Here is a 26984-nt window from a genome sequence, read left to right on the forward strand (position 1 = left end):
AATCGGTTAGTAATAGATCTGTACATTAGTGGGTATGTAGGTTTAGGGGGTAGATCAATATGGTTAAGTTGATGTCGATTTGTCGACAGAAGGTCTATCTCATAATTTCAGCAGTTCTTAAGTCAAAATAAGACATTAATTCTCCTCATAACTACACTAGAAAGACATGTGTCTGATCAAAGAAGGTCAGCAAGCAGAGTGTTTTGGAAAATATTTTAAATATTTTTAATATGAATCTGAATGTATTGCAACTCTGGTAGTGAATTACTGTTATAATGTCAGCATTTTTAGAGGTAGGCTGTGTATTTATTTTCCTCATTTAAACCATGTGGAAACATGGCATCAAGTAAAAAAATGAGTCTGGTTTCCTGTCTCAACAATTCTCTGTCTAGATCGCCTCTCCTGATCCCCAGATTGACCTTCAATAGTCCATGGGCTTTCAGCTTTCGAGCCACTGGAGTGAGTGTTTTCATAGCTCTCTTATCTTTCTGAGCATTTTTAATACTGTTGACATGCTCCAGTATGCGCTTCTTAAGAGGCCTGATTGTCTTGCCTATGTATATTCTGTTACATGGGCATTGCAGATGATACACAACACCTGCCGTGTCGCAGGTGATGCTATCCCTGATTACCCATGTGTGTTGGAATTTGTCTTGGTATGAGTCTCTGGTGACCATATACATACAGGCCTTGCAGGTGCCACACTTTCGTGAGCCTTTTCTTGTTTTGTCATGCCCTTTGACCTTGTCTAGATGGCTGTGGACTAATATGTCCCGTAAATTTCTACTCCTCCTCCAGCTGATATCGATTTTATTACCCAAAATGGGGCATAGGTCGGGATCGGTCTTCAAGATATCGAGATGTTGGTTGAGTATCCCTTGGACGTCACGCCATTCTTGGCAGTACGTTCCTATGAATCTGACCTTTTGGTCTTCTTTAATGGTTTTGTTAGCAGGGATGAGTAGAGATTCTCTTTTAACTTTTTTGGTGTCATTATAGGCTGCTTTGATGGCTCGATTGCTATAGCCTCTCTCTTTGAGACGGCCACTGAGTTCGTCTGCTCTTTTGAGGAATGTATTCTCCTGTGAGCAGTTGCGTTTGGTGCGCAAGAACTCTCCCTTTGGCAACCCCTTAATAACCGGGGGGAAGTGGGCGCTTCCAGAGTGTAATAATGAGTTGGTAGCCGTCTTTTTTCTAAACATGTCCGAGGAGATGGTTCCATCCTTTTCTATATTTAGCCGCAGGTCCAGGTAATTGACCCCTTCCTGACTCATTTCGTAGGTGAGACGGAGATTGAATCGGTTGGTGTTGAGGATATTAATGAAGGCTACAAAGAGGTCCGCATCTCCCTCCCAGATGATCAAGAGGTCGTCTATATATCGTAACCACAGAAGTATGTGGTTCGTATACAGTTCATTGTGTTCGTGGAATACCACCTCCCGTTCCCACCACCCCAGGTACAGGTTAGCGTATGTCGGAGCACATGTGCTCCCCATAGCGGTCCCCCGTACCTGGAGGTAGAAGGCCTCATTACACACAAAATAATTTCGTTCAAGGACGAATCGCAGCAATTGAATAATGATATCGTGTAAATCATTTTCTCGGTCCACACTCAGGAAATACCGTGCTGCGTGGATGCCTTGTTGATGAGGTATGCTCGTGTAGAGGCTTTCCACGTCACACGTGATCAGCCAAGAGTTGTCATCGAGAACCACATCCTGTAATTTTTTAAGGACATCCATGGTGTCTCTGACATAGGAGGGTAGGGTGACTACATGTTGTCGCAGATGGAAATCGACAAATTCGCTAGCCTTTTCCGTCAACCCCCCTATACCAGAGACTATCGGCCTGCCCGGTGGTATCTGTTCATGTTTATGAACCTTAGGGAGTAGATACATGGTTGGGATGCGGACGCTTTTCACAGTTAGAAATTCATGCTGATTTTTGGTGAGGACCCCATTTTTATACGCTGTATCTAGCATGTGGGAGTAAGACTTGAGGAAATCGTCAGTGGGGTTAAATGTTAACCTCTTATAGCAAGTAGCATCTCCCAATTGTCTCTCCAACTCTTGAATGTACAGTTCCCTGGACCAAAGGACCACGTTCCCCCCTTTATCAGAGGGTTTGATAATGACATCATTCCAGTTCTTGATTTCACGTATAGCCTTTTGCTCATCTCGGCTAAGATTACTGGAAAGATGGCGTGGACCTTTGTCTCTCTGTAGTTTGTCCAGGTCCCTGCTCACTACATCAACAAAGGTTTTGACCACTGGGCAAATAGAGAAATCTGGATAGAACGTGGATTTTCTCTTGAGTTGGGGGATATGTGTATCTGGTCCACTAGATGTCTCATGGTTAGGGGTCTCATCATTGTTCTCATGTTGGAGTTCCTCTAATGCTAGTACCGCTGACCTCTCTTCTTCAGTATACCACAGATCAAATAGAGACCCTGAGTGAGTTGGGTTAGATGTTTCTGGAGATGCTCCCATCATTTCTGTCTCCCCTTCTCTATCCTTTTTGCTAAAAAACTTTTTGAGAAGTAATTTACGTGCAAAAAGATGCACATCCTTTTCATAGTTGAATCTATCAAAGGATTCTGAGGGGGAGAAGGATAAACCCTTCTGTAAAACGGTAATCTGTGAGTGTGTGAGTATATGATCAGAGAGGTTTATGATTTTAAGTGAATTTTCTGGGTTTTCTAGTTGCGGTACCTCCGCCGTTCTCTGTGGTCCTCCCTCCAATCTCTCACTTCTCGTTTTTTTCTTCTGCCCCCTCCTTGTCCTGCCATGTCTCTTCCTAGGGTTTCTCTGATATGGCCAGGGCTTGCGCCTAAAAAATTCCTTTGTGAGGTGCCAGGGGTGGGGTGATCCTGTCCTGACTCCCTGATGATTCCAATTCTGAGCTGCTGTAATTGCCCGGATTATTGGATGGGATTCGTTTTTTATTGTAGGGGTTCCATCTGTATACCCGGTCATTCATAAAATCGTTAATGTCTCTCTGCATTTTGCCCTTTTTTCTACTGATGATCTCCTTCTCCAGGCTATCTATCTCACTCTTAAATTTCATGTAGGTCTTTTGAAATTTGTCCAAGCTTTCAAATTGTTTTAGTTTATTGCTGAGCATCGAAATGTCTGCCGTGTATTGGTTGAGGATGGTTTCATCATGTCTGACCAAAATATTGATAAGCTCGAAAGAGCAATTGGTTAAAGCTCTTTCCCATTCGCTTTTCAGTGCCGGTGTTGCCAATTCAAACGAGGGAAAGACCCTGGGTCTTAGACCCCTTGGTGTGACTTTTTGTTTGATATAACTTTCAAAAGTCATTTTATTCCAAAATGTCTTGGTTTGTTTTACCAAGATCATTTTGAGTTGTAATAGGTCATTCATCCAATCTTCTTGTGATGTATTGAATTGGGACAGGTCTTTTTCTAACATGGTCTCTCTGCATTTTCTCAGGTTGGCTTGCCTGAGATCCATTTCATTGCTCAAGCTGAACTGGGGCGTAACATTCATTGATATTTCTGGGTTAAGCATGATTTGACCTGGGGAAAAACACCTCAGATAGGGGATCAGTCGGGCTGATAATGAATGGATTTACCAAGTTGTCTGAATATATTAGTAAATTTATGATGACTTGTCCGTGCTGAATAGCCAAGAACGTGAAAAGGAATTCACATACAATAGAGCAAAACGAGAGTGTGTTTGCTATTCGCACAGGACCCTCAAACGTGTTGAGAAAAATGGGTGTACCCCTATTGTACTAATATATACACAGATATGTATTTTTCACAAGGGGTGTGCTACCACTGGACACAAAGAAATATGGACAAATAGCAAGAGAAAAGTGTGTCCTGTTGTGGTGCACCTAGATAAACTTAACGATTAAAATATAACTTTTATTAATATTTTTAAAGGCGAAATATAAAAACACACAAACAAGACAAAGTGTATATGGATGTGTTTAAAAAGCGGCGGCTCTCTGACTCCACATCCGTTTTTGACTAGAGGTAAATATTGGTAACCCCACAGGTATAATATGCTGACACCTTTATTATTAGTGATTATTACAACTAGTGTAGTGGTGTCAATGTAGCTCCAGGACCCTTCACACAAATGCGCACATACTAGCACCAGTGCAGTGATCAATATGAATATGCACAATTAGGCTGGTGTCCACAGCCAATTTCAAAAATTAATATATACGGTAGACTATCACTATATCACATGAGACACCGTTGCCGATCAGTATTTGTAACCTTTCTCATGTGTCAGCATGGGTATCAGAAAATTCTAATGTCACATAGGGTTGCTCTAACCTCTATTATGTAGGCTGGAATTGCCTTAGTTATGAGGGAGCCTCTATGTTAAGAATCTGTCTATCGTGATAGGTTCTGTTGTTTCCAAATAAGCTTATGAGTGTTGTCAGATAAATAACAAATATTTATGAGAAGTCAACATAGATACCGGTCAACATAGGTGTCGACTGATTCAGAATGTACCTTGGGCTATTCAAACCTCTATTGTACAGGCTAGAATTGCCCTTAAAGTAAGGTAGCCTTAGTGTTGAATAAATGGACTTGTATGTCATGAGATGTTTTTATATTAATATCCTGTAGTGCAGAAAAGTCAACACATCAGTCGGCCTGCATTGATTGCGGCATATATCAGAATTCCTCCACAACCTCTTGTTTAGGCTATAATAGCTTTTATAGAGGAAAGAGGTACATTTCTAGCTCTTTTTATCATAAAGAGTTTTTATTGTTGCTGAACCGTGTCGACATGCAGTGAGGTCTGTGTCAGCATACAGTGTTTTGACAATCATTCATTTATAAATAAGGTTTTTAATATACATTTGGAACGACAGTAAATAAATTGTGCTTAGGTACTGTTGATTTTAATATATTTAGGCAGTCAACAGGAACGCTGCCTATCAGTACATGATGCTTTTAACAGTCACTGACTTGCGAATAGGGTTTTGTTCCCTTTGAAACAATTGTGTTTATTTGTTTCAAATAAATGTGATACATTTAATCAATTAGCAGGGGTGCTGCCAACGGCTAGTGGTGGATGTTTAGTAGCAATCCACCTGTATATATCTGTGCTGATACCACAATTCAATAGAGGGTGGGGGCATAGATCGCTGTAAATGATAGATAAGTTACAGCGTGCCCTTCTGTGATAGTATAATGAATAAAGATAGGGTACAGCAATAATGCCTTATAAGATTGCCTAAGATGTTTTAAGGTCAATCCCTAATAGGCAGCAGATTTCTTAAAGTATGCCCTTGGCTAATAGCCAATAAATGGTCACGGATTATCACCAGTGGTGCCCACTGTACGGTGATAGAGCGGTGCGCACAGTAATGAAGGGGTTCCTGTGGGTTAAAACATAAATCAAAATTACATCCTAGTCAGATGCGAGTCAGGGAGCGTCACCGCTAGCCGGCGTACGCTTCGCATTCAGCTTTTTCAAGGCCAACCCGACAGGCCTTCCTGAGGTGTTTAAATACCCTGTTAGTTGGTGGGCGTAACTGTCTCAGCGTTCAATGGCTGGAGGATGTCCAATCATCTCGTCGCTCCATCTCCGGAGCGGCGTATGGTAGTTCAGCAGGCTTGTTTGAATCATGATGCGCGTTGAAATTGTTATGGTGCGGTGACCAATAACCGGATAGTTCAGACTAAATGGGCGTGAATTCCAAAGTCTAGCTCTAATTGACAAGTATTGAATCATAGTAAACTCTATGTGTATATTTTACACATATTCTAAGGTCCCCGCTTACAGCGGTTGTCAGCTTCTGGAACACAGGATATTTGGATATGGAAAAGTTACTAATATACATGTCAACAATACAAATTTAACTGTCCCTGGAAAGACTGAATGAGGAGTAAGAAATGAGAAGGTGACATGTGTCTTGATACATGCGTATAGGAAGATTGTATTTGTTCCCTATAATAGTCGTGAGACGATACAGTATACCACGAGACAGAGAAAACGAAAAGGAGAATAATCTGTATTTGTTGGTCTTAATAATAAATAATTAAATGAATACACACACATGCCGCTGACCGGTACAAACTGTCATAAAAGGAAAGAAGATATTGACCAAAACTGCTACGCAAACCCCTAATAAAAATATATATTTTGTATCTATGATGATACGGGTATCTTACTTATAGGGTCTGTAATAATAAAAATGAAATACATGTACACCTGAATTAATATAAATTCATAAAGGAGTTATAATGGTTGTAATAGTTAGAGATATGTGAACACGTTGTGTCACATTGTAGAGTGACACGGCGCACTGTTCCTGGAAACAGTATCAATATGTCATAAAAAATTGTATACATATGATGAAAGTGAAATATGGTGAGAGGGCGTGTATCTCTCAGAGAGATGTGTGAAATGCATGAAAAAATGCAAGATTAGATAATAGGTGTAATAGAGTCTATCTGACGTTATCAGATTAAGGATGGAAAGAGTAGGTGAAATAAAATTATTGACATAACATGCGTATTGTTGTGGTAGAGAAGAGGCAGTGAAACAAACAAATGGTGTAAGGGTGAAAACCAAACAAAACGTGAAATAAAACTGTGCAAAACCAAGGCAAGGGATTTGTGACCCAATGATTATAAGTGGTGTATACATTCTCAATGTGTAAAAATATGCTAGTAAATTATAATATAATAAGAGAAATGATGTAGTGGAAACATTTAGTATTATGTCGACAGAAATTGTGTCGGCAATTTTCTTACTTATAACAATAATCGGTTAGTAATAGATCTGTACATTAGTGGGTATGTAGGTTTAGGGGGTAGATCAATATGGTTAAGTTGATGTCGATTTGTCGACAGAAGGTCTATCTCATAATTTCAGCAGTTCTTAAGTCAAAATAAGACATTAATTCTCCTCATAACTACACTAGAAAGACATGTGTCTGATCAAAGAAGGTCAGCAAGCAGAGTGTTTTGGAAAATATTTTAAATATTTTTAATATGAATCTGAATGTATTGCAACTCTGGTAGTGAATTACTGTTATAATGTCAGCATTTTTAGAGGTAGGCTGTGTATTTATTTTCCTCATTTAAACCATGTGGAAACATGGCATCAAGTAAAAAAATGAGTCTGGTTTCCTGTCTCAACAATTCTCTGTCTAGATCGCCTCTCCTGATCCCCAGATTGACCTTCAATAGTCCATGGGCTTTCAACCCCGTGGGGTCTTGCTGGTGACAGCGGTCAAAGTGACGAGCCACTGGAGTGAGTGTTTTCATAGCTCTCTTATCTTTCTGAGCATTTTTAATACTGTTGACATGCTCCAGTATGCGCTTCTTAAGAGGCCTGATTGTCTTGCCTATGTATATTCTGTTACATGGGCATTGCAGATGATACACAACACCTGCCGTGTCGCAGGTGATGCTATCCCTGATTACCCATGTGTGTTGGAATTTGTCTTGGTATGAGTCTCTGGTGACCATATACATACAGGCCTTGCAGGTGCCACACTTTCGTGAGCCTTTTCTTGTTTTGTCATGCCCTTTGACCTTGTCTAGATGGCTGTGGACTAATATGTCCCGTAAATTTCTACTCCTCCTCCAGCTGATATCGATTTTATTACCCAGAATGGGGGATAGGTCGGGATCGGTCTTCAAGATATCGAGATGTTGGTTGAGTATCCCTTGGATGTCACGCCATTCTTGGCAGTACGTTCCTATGAATCTGACCTTTTGGTCTTCTTTAATGGTTTTGTTAGCAGGGATGAGTAGAGATTCTCTTTTAACTTTTTTGGTGTCATTATAGGCTGCTTTGATGGCTCGATTGCTATAGCCTCTCTCTTTGAGACGGCCACTGAGTTCGTCTGCTCTTTTGAGGAATGTATTCTCCTGTGAGCAGTTGCGTTTGGTGCGCAAGAACTCTCCCTTTGGCAACCCCTTAATAACCGGGGGGAAGTGGGCGCTTCCAGAGTGTAATAATGAGTTGGTAGCCGTCTTTTTTCTAAACATGTCCGAGGAGATGGTTCCATCCTTTTCTATATTTAGCCGCAGGTCCAGGTAATTGACCCCTTCCTGACTCATTTCGTAGGTGAGACGGAGATTGAATCGGTTGGTGTTGAGGATATTAATGAAGGCTACAAAGAGGTCCGCATCTCCCTCCCAGATGATCAAGAGGTCGTCTATATATCGTAACCACAGAAGTATGTGGTTCGTATACAGTTCATTGTGTTCGTGGAATACCACCTCCCGTTCCCACCACCCCAGGTACAGGTTAGCGTATGTCGGAGCACATGTGCTCCCCATAGCGGTCCCCCGTACCTGGAGGTAGAAGGCCTCATTACACACAAAATAATTTCGTTCAAGGACGAATCGCAGCAATTGAATAATGATATCGTGTAAATCATTTTCTCGGTCCATACTCAGGAAATACCGTGCTGCGTGGATGCCTTGTTGATGAGGTATGCTCGTGTAGAGGCTTTCCACGTCACACGTGATCAGCCAAGAGTTGTCATCGAGAACCACATCCTGTAATTTTTTAAGGACATCCATGGTGTCTCTGACATAGGAGGGTAGGGTGACTACATGTTGTCGCAGATGGAAATCGACAAATTCGCTAGCCTTTTCCGTCAACCCCCCTATACCAGAGACTATCGGCCTGTGAGTGTGTGAGTATATGATCAGAGAGGTTTATGATTTTAAGTGAATTTTCTGGGTTTTCTAGTTGCGGTACCTCCGCCGTTCTCTGTGGTCCTCCCTCCAATCTCTCACTTCTCATTTTTTTCTTCTGCCCCCTCCTTGTCCTGCCATGTCTCTTCCTAGGGTTTCTCTGATATGGCCAGGGCTTGCGCCTAAAAAATTCCTTTGTGAGGTGCCAGGGGTGGGGTGATCCTGTCCTGACTCATTCCCTGATGATTCCAATTCTGAGCTGCTGTAATTGCCCGGATTATTGGATGGGATTCGTTTTTTATTGTAGGGGTTCCATCTGTATACCCGGTCATTCATAAAATCGTTAATGTCTCTCTGCATTTTGCCCTTTTTTCTACTGATGATCTCCTTCTCCAGGCTATCTATCTCACTCTTAAATTTCATGTAGGTCTTTTGAAATTTGTCCAAGCTTTCAAATTGTTTTAGTTTATTGCTGAGCATCGAAATGTCTGCCGTGTATTGGTTGAGGATGGTTTCATCATGTCTGACCAAAATATTGATAAGCTTGAAAGAGCAATTGGTTAAAGCTCTTTCCCATTCGCTTTTCAGTGCCGGTGTTGCCAATTCAAACGAGGGAAAGACCCTGGGTCTTAGACCCCTTGGTGTGACTTTTTGTTTGATATAACTTTCAAAAGTCATTTTATTCCAAAATGTCTTGGTTTGTTTTACCAAGATCATTTTGAGTTGTAATAGGTCATTCATCCAATCTTCTTGTGATGTATTGAATTGGGACAGGTCTTTTTCTAACATGGTCTCTCTGCATTTTCTCAGGTTGGCTTGCCTGAGATCCATTTCATTGCTCAAGCTGAACTGGGGAGTAACATTCATTGATATTTCTGGGTTAAGCATGATTTGACCTGGGGTAAAACACCTCAGATAGGGGATCAGTCGGGCTGATAATGAATGGATTTACCAAGTTGTCTGAATATATTAGTAAATTTATGATGACTTGTCCGTGCTGAATAGCCAAGAACGTGAAAAGGAATTCACATACAATAGAGCAAAACGAGAGTGTGTTTGCTATTCGCACAGGACCCTCAAACGTGTTGAGAAAAATGGGTGTACCCCTATTGTACTAATATATACACAGATATGTATTTTTCACAAGGGGTGTGCTACCACTGGACACAAAGAAATATGGACAAATAGCAAGAGAAAAGTGTGTCCTGTTGTGGTGCACCTAGATAAACTTAACGATTAAAATATAACTTTTATTAATATTTTTAAAGGCGAAATATAAAAACACACAAACAAGACAAAGTGTATATGGATGTGTTTAAAAAGCGGCGGCTCTCTGACTCCACATCCGTTTTTGACTAGAGGTAAATATTGGTAACCCCACAGGCAATGTTCCCTCTAATTTTACGAAGGCTGTGTGCGGCAAAAGATTTTGTTTGTGCAACTTTTTAAGGAAATTTAAATTTTTGTGCGTCATTTATATATAACTGGAAAATGGCGTTCAGAATTTGTGTTAACTTTACTTCAAAATGGTATTAAACATTTAAAACACAGCCCACAATGTAGTTAATGGGTGAAACACACAATAATTGAGTCCACAACTGCAAAAAGGGACCACTGCTGCTTTGTGCGCACTGTTGTAATGTCTGTGCGCACGCTTGTCGAGTTGTGTGCGAGCGCACAGCTTAGAGGGAACACTGCCCACAGGTATAATATGCTGACACCTTTATTATTAGTGATTATTACATCTAGTGTAGTGGTGTCAATGTAGCTCCAGGACCCTTCACACAAATGCGCACATACTAGCACCAGTGCAGTGATCAATATGAATATGCACAATTAGGCTGGTGTCCACAGCCAATTTAAAAAATTAATATATACGGTAGACTATCACTATATCACATGAGACACCGTTGCCGATCAGTATTTGTAACCTTTCTCATGTGTCAGCATGGGTATCAGAAAATTCTAATGTCACATAGGGTTGCTCTAACCTCTATTATGTAGGCTGGAATTGCCTTAGTTATGAGGGAGCCTCTATGTTAAGAATCTGTCTATCGTGATAGGTTCTGTTGTTTCCAAATAAGCTTATGAGTGTTGTCAGATAAATAACAAATATTTATGAGAAGTCAACATAGATACCGGTCAACATAGGTGTCGACTGATTCAGAATGTACCTTGGGTTATTCAAACCTCTATTGTACAGGCTAGAATTGCCCTTAAAGTAAGGTAGCCTTAGTGTTGAATAAATGGACTTGTATGTCATGAGATGTTTTTATATTAATATCCTGTAGTGCAGAAAAGTCAACACATCAGTCGGCCTGCATTGATTGCGGCATATATCAGAATTCCTCCACAACCTCTTGTTTAGGCTATAATAGCTTTTATAGAGGAAAGAGGTACATTTCTAGCTCTTTTTATCATAAAGAGTTTTTATTGTTGCTGAACCGTGTCGACATGCAGTGAGGTCTGTGTCAGCATACAGTGTTTTGACAATCATTCATTTATAAATAAGGTTTTTAATATACATTTGGAACGACAGTAAATAAATTGTGCTTAGGTACTGTTGATTTTAATATATTTAGGCAGTCAACAGGAACGCTGCCTATCAGTACATGATGCTTTTAACAGTCACTGACTTGCGAATAGGGTTTTGTTCCCTTTGAAACAATTGTGTTTATTTGTTTCAAATAAATGTGATACATTTAATCAATTAGCAGGGGTGCTGCCAACGGCTAGTGGTGGATGTTTAGTAGCAATCCACCTGTATATATCTGTGCTGATACCACAATTCAATAGAGGGTGGGGGCATAGATCGCTGTAAATGATAGATAAGTTACAGCGTGCCCTTCTGTGATAGTATAATGAATAAAGATAGGGTACAGCAATAATGCCTTATAAGATTGCCTAAGATGTTTTAAGGTCAATCCCGAATAGGCAGCAGATTTCTTAAAGTATGCCCTTGGCTAATAGCCAATAAATGGTCACGGATTATCACCAGTGGTGCCCACTGTACGGTGATAGAGCGGTGCGCACAGTAATGAAGGGGTTCCTGTGGGTTAAAACATAAATCAAAATTACATCCTAGTCAGATGCGAGTCAGGGAGCGTCACCGCTAGCCGGCGTACGCTTCGCATTCAGCTTTTTCAAGGCCAACCCGACAGGCCTTCCTGAGGTGTTTAAATACCCTGTTAGTTGGTGGGCGTAACTGTCTCAGCGTTCAATGGCTGGAGGATGTCCAATCATCTCGTCGCTCCATCTCCGGAGCGGCGTATGGTAGTTCAGCAGGCTTGTTTGAATCATGATGCGCGTTGAAATTGTTATGGTGCGGTGACCAATAACCGGATAGTTCAGACTAAATGGGCGTGAATTCCAAAGTCTAGCTCTAATTGACAAGTATTGAATCATAGTAAACTCTATGTGTATATTTTACACATATTCTAAGGTCCCCGCTTACAGTGGTTGTCAGCTTCTGGAACACAGGATATTTGGATATGGAAAAGTTACTAATATACATGTCAACAATACAAATTTAACTGTCCCTGGAAAGACTGAATGAGGAGTAAGAAATGAGAAGGTGACATGTGTCTTGATACATGCGTATAGGAAGATTGTATTTGTTCCCTATAATAGTCGTGAGACGATACAGTATACCACGAGACAGAGAAAACGAAAAGGAGAATAATCTGTATTTGTGGGTCTTAATAATAAATAATTAAATGAATACACACACATGCCGCTGACCGGTACAAACTGTCATAAAAGGAAAGAAGATATTGACCAAAACTGCTACGCAAACCCCTAATAAAAATATATATTTTGTATCTATGATGATACGGGTATCTTACTTATAGGGTCTGTAATAATAAAAATGAAATACATGTACACCTGAATTAATATAAATTCATAAAGGAGTTATAATGGTTGTAATAGTTAGAGATATGTGAACACGTTGTGTCACATTGTAGAGTGACACGGCGCACTGTTCCTGGAAACAGTATCAATATGTCATAAAAAATTGTATACATATGATGAAAGTGAAATATGGTGAGAGGGCGTGTATCTCTCAGAGAGATGTGTGAAATGCATGAAAAAATGCAAGATTAGATAATAGGTGTAATAGAGTCTATCTGACGTTATCAGATTAAGGATGGAAAGAGTAGGTGAAATAAAATTATTGACATAACATGCGTATTGTTGTGGTAGAGAAGAGGCAGTGAAACAAACAAATGGTGTAAGGGTGAAAACCAAACAAAACGTGAAATAAAACTGTGCAAAACCAAGGCAAGGGATTTGTGACCCAATGATTATAAGTGGTGTATACATTCTCAATGTGTAAAAATATGCTAGTAAATTATAATATAATAAGAGAAATGATGTAGTGGAAACATTTAGTATTATGTCGACAGAAATTGTGTCGGCAATTTTCTTACTTATAACAATAATCGGTTAGTAATAGATCTGTACATTAGTGGGTATGTAGGTTTAGGGGGTAGATCAATATGGTTAAGTTGATGTCGATTTGTCGACAGAAGGTCTATCTCATAATTTCAGCAGTTCTTAAGTCAAAATAAGACATTAATTCTCCTCATAACTACACTAGAAAGACATGTGTCTGATCAAAGAAGGTCAGCAAGCAGAGTGTTTTGGAAAATATTTTAAATATTTTTAATATGAATCTGAATGTATTGCAACTCTGGTAGTGAATTACTGTTATAATGTCAGCATTTTTAGAGGTAGGCTGTGTATTTATTTTCCTCATTTAAACCATGTGGAAACATGGCATCAAGTAAAAAAATGAGTCTGGTTTCCTGTCTCAACAATTCTCTGTCTAGATCGCCTCTCCTGATCCCCAGATTGACCTTCAATAGTCCATGGGCTTTCAACCCCGTGGGGTCTTGCTGGTGACAGCGGTCAAAGTGACGAGCCACTGGAGTGAGTGTTTTCATAGCTCTCTTATCTTTCTGAGCATTTTTAATACTGTTGACATGCTCCAGTATGCGCTTCTTAAGAGGCCTGATTGTCTTGCCTATGTATATTCTGTTACATGGGCATTGCAGATGATACACAACACCTGCCGTGTCGCAGGTGATGCTATCCCTGATTACCCATGTGTGTTGGAATTTGTCTTGGTATGAGTCTCTGGTGACCATATACATACAGGCCTTGCAGGTGCCACACTTTCGTGAGCCTTTTCTTGTTTTGTCATGCCCTTTGACCTTGTCTAGATGGCTGTGGACTAATATGTCCCGTAAATTTCTACTCCTCCTCCAGCTGATATCGATTTTATTACCCAGAATGGGGGATAGGTCGGGATCGGTCTTCAAGATATCGAGATGTTGGTTGAGTATCCCTTGGATGTCACGCCATTCTTGGCAGTACGTTCCTATGAATCTGACCTTTTGGTCTTCTTTAATGGTTTTGTTAGCAGGGATGAGTAGAGATTCTCTTTTAACTTTTTTGGTGTCATTATAGGCTGCTTTGATGGCTCGATTGCTATAGCCTCTCTCTTTGAGACGGCCACTGAGTTCGTCTGCTCTTTTGAGGAATGTATTCTCCTGTGAGCAGTTGCGTTTGGTGCGCAAGAACTCTCCCTTTGGCAACCCCTTAATAACCGGGGGGAAGTGAGCGCTTCCAGAGTGTAATAATGAGTTGGTAGCCGTCTTTTTTCTAAACATGTCCGAGGAGATGGTTCCATCCTTTTCTATATTTAGCCGCAGGTCCAGGTAATTGACCCCTTCCTGACTCATTTCGTAGGTGAGACGGAGATTGAATCGGTTGGTGTTGAGGATATTAATGAAGGCTACAAAGAGGTCCGCATCTCCCTCCCAGATGATCAAGAGGTCGTCTATATATCGTAACCACAGAAATATGTGGTTCGTATACAGTTCATTGTGTTCGTGGAATACCACCTCCCGTTCCCACCACCCCAGGTACAGGTTAGCGTATGTCGGAGCACATGTGCTCCCCATAGCGGTCCCCCGTACCTGGAGGTAGAAGGCCTCATTACACACAAAATAATTTCGTTCAAGGACGAATCGCAGCAATTGAATAATGATATTGTGTAAATCATTTTCTCGTCCATACTCAGGAAATACCGTGCTGCGTGGATGCCTTGTTGATGTGTGTTTTTATATTTCGCCTTTAAAAATATTAATAAAAGTTATATTTTAATCGTTAAGTTTATCTAGGTGCACCACAACAGGACACACTTTTCTCTTGCTATTTGTCCATATTTCTTTGTGTCCAGTGGTAGCACACCCCTTGTGAAAAATACATATCTGTGTATATATTAGTACAATAGGGGTACACCCATTTTTCTCAACACGTTTGAGGGTCCTGTGCGAATAGCAAACACACTCTCGTTTTCCACTTTTGTAATGCCCTGCCTAAGTTCCCCCACTTTTGTAATGCCCTGCCTAAGTTCCCGCACTTTTATAATGCCCTGTTAAAGTTCCCGCACTTTTATAATGCCCTGCCTAAGTTCCCGCACTTTAATGATGCCCTGCCTAAGTTTCTGCACTTATGTAATGCTATTCCTAGATGTGCTTTCTCCGCAGTGAGTGGAGGGTGTGGCCAATCCCCCTCAACTGAAAAGAGCATTAAGTAGGTAATATTTTGCACATGATGAGAGTGGGGGACTGGTGACTGCTACGACTGGGTGACAGGGAGCTGGTGCGATTGCTCCTCCCACCTCCCGTACATCATGCAGGTAGAGAAGTATAGCGGGTTGACTGGGTTTAGATCGACTATGGTATGGTCGACCACACCTTAGTCGACACGGCTTAGTTAGATGCGTAAAGATAGTCGGCGGCCACTAGAGCGGCAGTAGCGCTAGCTAGACACCAGCAGCTGATCTGCAGTACCATGGTCGACAGGACTTTTGGTGCGCAATGTCACAGGGGTCCCCCAGAACACTGTTTATGTGCACAGCTTCCCCTCACATGGCTTTCTATGCTTGGCATGCTTTGGGCAACTCTATGTCCACTTGGACAGTAAAGAATGATCCAAGTGGACAGTACCAAAAAATCCTGAAAAAGTGTCCTTCGACCATGGTCCCGCCGATCAGTCGCCAGTGCCATTACTGCCGCTCTAGTGGCCGCTGACTATCTTTATTCATCACACTAAGCCAGGTTGACTAAGGGTGGCCGATATTACATGGTCGATCTAAACCCCCTCGACCTGGCGTCCAGATACCAGACTGACCGCCTCTGCAGCTGCGTCTCTCCCCATCAGCACACAGCAGTGCGTGCTCTGCTGTACTAAAGACCTGAAGAATAGGCTGGCTGGGGGGATAGGAGGCAGCAGAACCCCAGATCCTCCGTGCCCCCTCAACAGGCCCAGGTAAAAAGTACCCCCCATCCCCTCACCTATGAATTAATATATATATATATATATATATATATATATATATATATATATATATATATATATATATATATATATATATATATATATATATATATATATATATATATATATATATATATATATATATATAAAATCATCAGTTTGTAAATGTGTCTGCTAGCCCTGGAAGCCCAATATCAAATACATTTTAGCTGAAATTTATCACAAATTGACTTTTAGTAAATATATCCCATAGATCAGTGGTTCTCAGACTCGGTCCTCAGGACCTCATACAGTTCACGTTTTCCAGGTCACCCTACAGCTGCATTTATTACTGACTGGCACATTTTAAGGTGGCGCTAATTATTATTCAGTTGATTCTGTGAGGAGACCTGCAAAATATGCTCTGTGTGGGGTCTTGAGGACCGACTTTGGGAACCTGTGTCATAGATTTTGGTTCCTTCAGTGGACACCTTTATCTGTAGCAGTACTAACAAATAATTCACCTTTTCTCTCTCTTATACAGTATATACTTCCCGTATTAATATAGCAGTTTGATAAAGAATGCTTGAGAACCATGGAATAACTCTTCTTTCTCCGTCCTCAGATCAGGAAGGCTGGTCTAGCTTATCCTCCGCTTTTGGTGGCTCTGCAGTAGTCAGGAAAGATCATCTAGAGGAAGTCGCGCATGGATGCAGTTACAGGGTCAATAATAAATATGATCTGAAGAAAAGTCCTTACCCTCCAGAAAAGGTGGTGCAAGCGGCACTAGAGCAAGTGGGTCAGATAATGCCTTACAGTGTCACCACTGCCAACTGTGAGCACTTTGTGACAGAACTCCGATATGGAGACTGCTTCTCTGATCAGGTATAGTATGTCAGATAAGACAGCAGTGTTTATATTCGGTGGAGCAGTTTTCTGTAAAGCATTGGATGTGTGGGGGCTGGTTGCAAGCTGTTGGCTTGGGCCCCTGCAACAAGCAGGGCCATTTCTCCTATTTTTTTTCTATTGTTTAGTTTATTTCTGTTAACTCAGATTTCTAGCATGGGTATTGTGACTTTTTCATTGATGTCAAGTGAACAGTATGTCGTTTTTGGCTTGTTTCTTTGTATGTTTTTTGTGCACTGCTGCCATTTAAGTACTATATTAGTGACATGGTTTCTGTATCTATAGCATTGCAGACATAAAGATGGGAAACGTGTGATATCATGACTTATGTCACACATTGGTGACATCACAAACCCTTGGTACACACTGGGTAGAGATGTGTGGGAATGGTGGTCAAGGTGGTGGTGGTGTGTTTGTGTGCTTGGTCAAGGGGGGCCCGCAGGGATGTCAGTGTAGCGGGCCCCAAGATTTATGTTGCCGGCCCTGCATAGCAGAGTCTGAGTGTATTACAGAGACCCTGCACCCCGGCCTGCCGCCACAGGAAACACAAGACACAAACGCTAGGTCCTCCTGCATCTGTCACACTGTCAGACACTAGAGGTGCAGGGGGACCTCTAGGGGCTGTCTCCTTTTGTGGCGGCGACCATCTTATGAGGGGTGCAGGGTCTCTAATGCTGTCAGAGATTCTGCGCCTCTGCTATGGATGGGCGGGCAGGCGGCCATTTAGGCTGGTGGGTGGGCAATTTAACTCCCCCTGGGCGACAAGCATGTAGTCATTCCTGGCCACAAGCATGTAACCTTCTATGGCATCGGCCATGTAATCCCCCCTGGCAACGAGCATGGAACCTCTGGCAACCAGAATATAGGTAAGCGACACTTCAGGGGCATTATACGTTTAAGCAGCACTAGTGTAGGGTTATATTTGTAAGCAGCACTAGTGGGGCATTATGTGTGTAAGGCACTACATGGGGGCATTATATGTGTAAGCGGCACTACTGGGACCATTATGTGTATAATGGGGCACTGCTAGGGGGCATTATATGTGTATGCGACACTACAAGGTGTGTTATGCATGTAAGCAGCACTACAGGATGCATTATGTGTAAGTGGCACTAAAATGGGGTGGGGGGGGGGGGGGGTGGGGGGGGGGGTTTAGAATCCTGGGTATGACAGAATTTTTTTTAAATGTTTTGTTTTAGATAAAGGAGGATGTGACTGAAAGTCCCTGGGTATAACTGCTAAGAAATGTGTGATTATAATGATTTAACTAAATGCTCTCAAATCAAGTGCATAATGATGATTATAGGACCAGTGCTGGATAACAATCCAATTTCTTGGGAGTGTTCTGTAAGTACAGGTGTCCTGTATGTATGATATTGAGATATTCAAAATCGGCTAGTGTGAAAAAATTGTGACATGACCTGAATAAGAAACGTTCAAAAGCATTTTGCTCAAAGTCAATATCTTCTGTTCTGGCAAGACACCAAAGGTTTTGCTTTTTAGATGAAAATAACGAAATGTATGAAGAAGCTCCGATCTACTTAAAATTATGTCAGGATGTCTTATAGTGGTTCATTAATATACTTTAGCATAGTAAAAGAGAGTACAAGCTTGTCCTAGTGCAAGGTTACTGACTTTTGCGGGAGAAAAAAATCCCTTATAACTGACCCGTTTTCCTGGTCACAATTGTGAATATATTCACCCGAAAGTGTAATCACTTTTGTTTCCCCTTAATAGAATAGGGCACCTAATGTCCAACTCTTTACTGAATGCTACAGTAAGTTCAGTAAACCTTGCATTACGCTCTGTTATTAGGTGCGGTATTTTAAACATTATGCGGTAAAAAAAAGCGAAACTTTAGGACTCTTGCCAGAACAGAAGATATTGACTTAGAGCAAAATGCTTTTGCAGGTTTCTTTTTCAGGTCAAGTCACAACTTTTCCACACTAGCCGATTTTGAATACAGTGTATGTCAATTTCAACTTTTTCACATGTGGAAATGGGCATCCTAGCAAGTGCTTTTACTTTTCCAGTTTGAAAAATATGGGGGTGCCAATGTATTTTTTCACCCAGGGAATCAAAATGTACAGGCCCAGACCCAGGTAAAAAGTACCCAACTCAATGGCTGGATCCACAAAGAGGCAACAGGGGCGGTCGTCCCTGTGCCTCCACACATTAGGGGTCCCAACACTCACCCCCTGAATTGTGCAAGCCACTGGTGCTGAAATCAGAGCGCAGCATGATTCAGCTGTGTCTTAGATTTCCCCACTACCCACACAGCTGCTGCCAGCGCTGCCGGGCGAGGTTCTTTTGAAGTCACTGTCAGCCAGTGTGTGTGACTGGCAGCGGATTTGAGCTGTGTGGCGCCGGACCACTATACAGCTACCCCTTGTGGTGCAGGCAGCAGCTGCAGCATTTAGGTACCTGGAGTCCTGACCTAGTAGCTAGGGTTACAGGAAAGTGTGATGGGGAAAGGCAGTGGGTGACAGGAGAGTAAGGTGACAAGACGTAGTGTTAGATGGACAGGCAGGGGTTAAAGGAAAGTGTGATAGGGAAAGGCAGTGGGTGACAGGAGAGTGAGGTGAGAAGAAGTAGCGGGAGACAGACAGTCAGAGGGTTACAGGAAAGGGTGATGGGGAAAGGCAGTGGGTGACAGGAGAGTGAGGTGACAAGATGTAGTGTTAGATGGACAGGCAGGGGTTAAAGGAAAGAGTGATGGGGAAAAGCTCTGGTGAGGAAACAGACAATACTGTTACTGTGACCCAGCAGCAGCCGGTGTGCAGGTCTCAGGGCAGCCTTATGCTGGCCACACATCAGAAAGATATCGTCCCAACCAGCCAACTTTTGGCTGGTTGGAATGATAATCTTTCTAGTGTGTGGGAGCAAACGATTATCAGCCGTTTGCTCCCACACGGCCAAAAACGCTGATAAACGGCACAGAACGGTCGTTCCAACTTGCTGGGAAAAATCAAACCTGTTTGATTTTCCCCAGCTAATCGTTCTGGTGTAGGGGGAAAGTTCCCCCAACCGAACGATATGTAGGCGGACAGTGACAAGCAGTGTCCGCCTACATCTGATGTCTGTCACTGCTGCCCCCGCAGCATCCGTGTCCCCCCCCCCACCCGCAGCATCTTGTGTCCAAGGGCAAGCAGGGACCCTGGCAGCGGGGGGCAGGGATCCGGGCAGCGGGGGGGGCAGGGATCCGGGCAGCGGGAGGGGCAGGGACCCGGGCAGCGGGGGGCAGGGATCCATGCAACGGGTAGTGAGTGCTGCACCGTACCTGCGCCCAGAAGCCCACAGCACAGCATCAGCGGGAGCCACATCCTCCGTCCGGCATCAGAGAGTCATCGCCGCCCTGGGATCCCGTCTCCGGGGGTCTGAGACTGTGTGCCGCTGCCAGCTGCTCTCGGACTCCCGGCCCAGGTCTCCGGTGTGAGCAGCATCATTCTCCAGCCCCAGATGCAGCCGCGCTGCAAGATCCTCCCCCGGGGACACGTCACAGCCCGGGAGATCCGGGGTCTGCTGCTTGTGGCTGCTCTTCAGTGTGTGCCTCACACCTCCTCCTGCATGCCGGAGAGGCACCGATACCTCCTGCGGTCAGCACTGGAGGCGGGGACCTGCTCCTCCTGCTTATTATACAACACATACCCCTCCTGCCCCTACACTGATACCCCTCCTCCTTATTATACCACACATACCCCTCCTGCCCCTACACTGATACCCCTCCTCCTTATTATACCACACATACCCCTCCTGCCCCTACACTGATACCCCTCCTCACTATTATACCCCTCCTGCCCCTACACTGATACCCCTCCTCCTTATTATACCACACATTCCCCTCCTGCCCCTACACTGATACCCCTCCTCCTAATTATACCACACATAACCCTCCTGCCCCTACACTGATACCCCTCCTCCTTATACCACACATACCATTCCTGCCCCTACACTGGTACCCCTGCGGGTCCGGGCAGCGGCTGGGGAGCTAGTAGTAGTGTGCTATTTGCTGGGTGGCAGGAAGCTTTCTGCGATTGTACCGCCGCATCCCCCATAGGTTTCTATGGGGGATGCGAAGCTGCCTGATGTATCAACACTGTCATTGTCCCCTTCTGTCACTGCGTCCCACTCTCATTGTACCCGCTGTCCGTGAGTCCCCTTCTGTCACTGTTGTGCTACTATCTCGCACCCCCACCCCTGTCACTGTGCCTGCTGTCACTGTCCCCGTGTTCCCCTCTGTCACTGTCCCCGCTGTCCGTCCCCGCTGTCACACCCTCTAGATCGCCGTCACCTTGCCCCCTTTTGCCCACCGTCACATCACCCCCTCTCGTCTGCCGTCACATCACCCCCCATCACCACACCCACTCTTGCCTCCTGTCACCAAACCAGCTCTCTCTCTCGTCAACACCACCACCACTCACCCACTTTACCCCATGTCACCTCACTCCCTCTCACCTCTGGACTAGTCACCTCACCACCCCCGCCCCCCCATCACCGCACTCCCCCCCTTCACCACACTCACACTCATCCCGTCAATTCACCATCCTTATCCTCACCACGTCAACTCACTCCTTCTCCCCCTTTCCTCTTTTCCTCTGTCTACCCATCCCCTTTTCTCTCTCACCATGCTCTTTCTTTCCTCCACCACCTGTCTGTCACCCTCTCTCTCCCCTGCTGTCCTTCATCTTTTTTCTCTCTCCCTTTGTCCCCCCTTCTCCTCTTTCTCTCTCCCTTGCTCTCTTCCTTCTCCTACGCAGGAGGGCCTGCACCGCCACTGCTGTCCTGCTCCAGGCAGGTCCTAGACACTGCCAGGGTGCTTCTCCAGCTGCTGCGTCCAGGAGGGTCCTTGATGCTACTGCCGACTTGCTCCAGCCGGGTCCAAGAAGGTCTAGAGCAGGCATGTCCAACGTTGGCCCTCCAGATGTTGTGAAACTACACATCCCAGCATGCTTTGCCACAGTTTTGCTATTAGAGAATGCTAAAACTATTGCAAAGCATGCTGGGATGTGTAGTTTCAAATCATCTGGAGGGCCAACGTTGGACATGACTGGTCTAGAGTGACGCTACACCGGCCACTCAGTAAAATGCACACCAGCACTCGGACATCCCCCCACATCACTGCTCTGACCTGACAGCTGCACCACCCCAACACTGACTTGACAGCTGTACCCCCCCCACCAATCACTGACCTTACAGCTGTATACCCCTCCCCCTCACACCCATCACTGACCGCTTCAGGCCCTGCTCCCGGACCTGCACCCCCATCACAGCATGACCTGACAGATGAACCCTCATCCACCAGCCATGAAAGTAGAACCCTCAATTGCCTCCAGCACTACCAGCAACACCACCGTCCCCATCCTCCCCCCAGAACTGTCAGTAGAACCCCCCACCCCAGGCAGCACTGACAACAGCTCTCCTATTACCCCCCCTCTTAAATCCAGAACAGGCTAACAACAGCGGAAACCATACACAAAAAATGTCAAATAAAGAAAATGACAAAATTATATATATTTTTTTATATATATATATATATATATATATATATATATAGTCATTTTCTTTAATTGACATTTTATTTGTACCTTTTGTGTACTAAAAATAGAAATATAATTTGCATCTGTGCCCTCATCATGGTCAACCCATGCAACCGTAAAAAAGAAATACACCAAATGTGGTTCTTTTTTTTAATCTTGTTAGATGTTTCAATCCTCTAGGATTTTAATATTTTATTAGCAGGGCAAACCCCGTGAGTGCTGCTAGTTGGTGTGTGTATGTATATGTGTGTGTGTGTGTATGTGTATATATATATATATATATATATATATATATATATATATATATATATATATATATATATATATATATATATATATATATATATATATATATATGCACACACATACTCCAATTAGCGGCACTCACAGGTTTGGTTCATAAAAATCTTCATGGATTAATCACAAACATGTGCCCAACGTTTCAATGCTGGACTCCTCTTTTTCATGGTGTGATACGTCCTCAAAACATCGTGCACATGTTTGTGATTAAGACATGAAAATTTTTATGCACCAAATCCGTGCGTCTATCGATGTCCACACTACACAGGGGGCACCACGATATATTGTAGCTACATCCAGGAGACTGCCGGCCACCCAGCTCACATTATATATAATATATTTTAATATGATATATCTATAATAGATTTATATCTATTATACATCTATATACTGGTTATACACTGGTTTGGCATTCCCAATAACTAAAAAAATTTGCTGTGTCAGCCTGGCACTCCGTTTGTGGGTTGCAGCTGACATGGTTGCCTTCCAGAGAGAAGGATGTATAGCCCGATGGCCAGCAAGTAGAGGCACTCCTCCGGTCTTTGTACTAAAAGAGTTTGTGCAAATAGCTCCAACGTTTCGGGGTTACAAACACCCCATTTTCAAGGTTTTTGCACATGCTCCTGAAACGTTGGAGTTATTTGCACAATAAAAGTCTTTTAGTACAAAGACCGGAGGAGTGCCTCTACTTGCCGGGCATCGGGATATATATACATACATATCCCGTTAATTGAGCATACACACTGAACAATTTTCTTAAAATATATCGCTGGGCCTAGTGTGATAGTGTGTATCTAGTCATCTAGTGTCTATGTTGCAACACTGTATTGTTACAGATTATTTGCATTTAACAATTTGAACAGATACATGTAACTTTGAGGAGATTGCCTGGTGTGTGAAGCAGTTTCATATACTTTCACTTTTCACTTGCTGTCAACTACATGAAAGTGGAATTAAACCATTTTATTAGAATAAATGTAAGAAATAAAACAGAAGTAGGCAGAACCTGCCCGCCCACTTCTGTGACATCAGAAGTTGGACAGAAGTTGGCTGGACTAAAAAATAAAATAAAAAAAAGTTTGCTGATTGGAAGAAAAGTTGGTTAGATGTGTGGGGAACTGTTTTAGTTGGACTGTCAAGTAGGATGGTTGGAGGTTTGAAGGGTTTTAAAAAAAGTTGGTCAGGTTGGTCTGATGTGTGGCCAGCATTAGTCCCTGAACATGGGCACAGACTGAGTAACATAAGCCCTGCTGCTCCTACTCTCCTCCGAGATTTGGAGCTGAGGATAGTCACTAAATTGTAACGTCAGATCCCCAGCAGTAGAGGTGTCACTATGGTTGGTGTTACCCGAAGTGGTAACTTATGGGGTTGGGGTCAAATCTGGGGGGTATAGCCACAAATCCTCAAACAACTAGAGCATTGTGAGGGGATTCGGTATGAAATCCCGACGGTCAAAATCCCGAATGGGTCAAAATACCGACATAGCCAAAATCCCGTCATGGACAAAATCCCGACATTTATGCATGTAGACTGTTTCACTTGTACATTCTATATGTCGGGATTTTGACCCTGTCGGGATTTTAAATGTTGGGATTTTGACCCTGTCGGGATTTTAAATGTCGGTATTTTGTCCATGTCGGGATTTTGTCCTTGTCTGTATTTTGACCCATTCGGGATTTTGACCCTGTCAGGATTTTGACCGTCGGGATTTTGACAGCATCCCTTGCGAGGGGCTCAGAATGACAGTTAAAATGATGCCTAGAAAACATTGAATTGTGAAACCAGTGGTGATGCTCCTTTGTTATTTCATTGTAAAACCTTTATTATTATTATTAGGGTATGTACTGTATGTAGTGGGGATGTTTAATACAAGAACCGTAATATCAAGGTAAATTTATAATGTCGGGGTTTCACACGTAGAATGTGATGCAGAGATATACTATAACACCAGTTTTCTGTTCCTTTGCAGGCTGCTAATGTTACTCTGTACGCAGCTGTTGGAGGAGGGATTGTAGCTGCAGCGTTGGCCACCATTGCGGTTGTTGTGAGGAGCAAGCGGCAGAACCAGTGATCATATTATGCAGCATTCCTATGGTGGGAGAAGACCTTGTAGTACAACATGAAGTGTTACTGGAGCAGTGCATTGGTGGTAGCAACTCAGCTGGCACTATTATTAATACCAAAAAAAAAAATCCTACCAAAACTGATAACATTATGATTCCTTATAGGCATAGTAAGTGATAAGACCTACAACCAAGTTCTTCTCATGGGCTTATGGGACCACTACACTTGCATTAGTCTGCCGTTAAGGAAATTGCAGTGTAAACTGTCGCTCAGAACCAATACCTGAATACAGCAGAGGAGCGGCCTTTTGTTGTTTGGTTTGACTCGTTGGGTTAGTAACAGACCCATGAAAGTACTGAAGTCAATGACCAATATCTGCCTTATGTCTACACTTTTTTGGTGTGTAAGAATTCCTTATGCAATAAGATTCAAGAACATCTATCAACAGTCAGAATTTGGCCTATTATACTATCCCATTAAATCGGGACCATTATGGATTACACAGGTTCTGTGTTAAAACCAGATGAATGCAGGCTTGAATTAAGCCAGCCACAGAATCTGTGTACTTCATGAGTGTCTCGATTTAAAGTGACAGTGTGGTAAGCCAAGTCATAAACCACACGAGCAAACCGTGTTAAGCTGTACTGCACGGATGATATTGGGGGTTTAATGTGTAGTAAGGGCAGATAAAGCACATTGTACTGAAGTCATGAGACTCCAGCACGTTTTTCAGGCTACAAACTGTATTTATTGTCTTTTTATTTGCAGTGTTTACTCTATTTCATAGAAATAATTCATACTGTATATTCATCTCTCACTTGTTTAAATTATACAGTCTGTTACAGTATATGAGAATTCTGTATCATGGGGTCAATCTGCCCATAACACAGAACCCATTCAGACTCCTGTTTACAGGAAGGCAGAGAGAAATGTCCTTACTGCTTTTTCCTCTAAGTAAGATGGACCATATACAATGGAAATGAGTGCTCCCTAAATACAGTAGCTCTATAAAGAGGGCATTGGTAACCTTTGTAACACTCCAGCTGTTGTTGAACTACACATCCCAGCATGCCCTGCTACCGTTTTAGCATGGCCAAATATCAAAACTGTTGCAGGGCATGCTGGGATGTGTAGTTCAACAACAGATGGAGGGTCAAAAGTTCTCGAACCCTGGAATAGTAGGGATGGCCATCCTTGCCATTGCCATCGATGTTTATAGTGCAACTGGCCATCGATGGTGGCATTTTATGCAATAGATGACGATCTAGGGTTTTACCTATCAACGGTCCTCTATTTTCTTTGACTGAACTTGGAGCACGGCTTTATGGGAGTCAGAGGTGGAGCTATACACCGTGTCCCAGCCACTTGGGGAGAGAAAAATATATTAGCTATTAGGTTATGTATGCCATTAATGGAGGGAAACCATCTGGTTCTCCCCCAGTGATGGCAAAACTATTCCACATCGCCCATAGACCATCGATGATTTGGAATTATCGATGGTCAATGGCCATCCCTATGGAAATTGAGGTGGCTTTAGTAAAGGCGAAGAACTTTCTAATATGCTTGTCAAAAATTGAATGTTCCACCTACAGGATCATGTGACTTTAGGATTGGGAAATATTATAAACCGTTTCCAAAATAGTCAGCAGTAAACTCTAAGCCGATGAACCACCTGCTAACTTCCTTGGGCCAATGACCGTATGTGTAAGACATATTAGCGTAGATCTGTAGTACGAGAGATTTTAAAACCGACAAGTGAGGATGTTGGAGATAGCTACATTCATATTCTATATGCAATAAAGAAATGAGAGACACTTTTCATTTTCAGACACTTTAGTAAATCTACCCCCATAATCTCTTAAACTGTAATTTAACTTTTTTATTTATTTTTTGCCTAACATTGCGTAGTCCTTAGTAATCTTGATTTGCTGAATATGATATTTATTAGACATATTCTAAGTTATTTTGTTATATACAAGTATTAACATATTTTTCCCAGATGTTTTCTCTGTGCTGTATATATGGTAACTATTACACTGATATATTTATTTTCTTGTCTATTTACTTATAAACTTTACTTGCTATTTTTGTCTCTATGTTTTTTGGGGGGTTTTCATCCCAATCTACATATATATAAAGTTAACTAACAAATCCTATGAGGCGAAGTACCGCCAGTGACCACTAGAGGCCACTC

The 26984-nt window shown here is 42.7% G+C and overlaps 1 protein-coding gene across 3 annotated transcripts in view; it reads left to right on the forward strand.

Annotated features, from left to right (window-relative positions):
* Positions 1-26750, forward strand: part of LOC146045775 (phospholipase A and acyltransferase 3-like) — a 34959-nt gene extending 8209 nt beyond the window's left edge. For all 3 annotated transcript variants that reach the window (XM_083164825.1, XM_083164824.1, XM_083164823.1), the window contains 2 exons: positions 16609-16868; positions 24696-26750. In XM_083164825.1, the coding sequence (XP_083020951.1) occupies positions 16609-16868; positions 24696-24797 (362 nt within the window). In that variant the 3' untranslated portion in view covers positions 24798-26750. The remainder of the gene's footprint in view (positions 1-16608; positions 16869-24695) is intronic.
* Positions 26751-26984: the final 234 nt, after the last annotated feature.

The sequence above is a fragment of the Crinia signifera genome, chromosome 11, assembly GCF_055691185.1.
Source record: "Crinia signifera chromosome 11, ASM5569118v1, whole genome shotgun sequence".
In the NCBI taxonomy this organism is placed as follows: domain Eukaryota; kingdom Metazoa; phylum Chordata; class Amphibia; order Anura; family Myobatrachidae; genus Crinia; species Crinia signifera.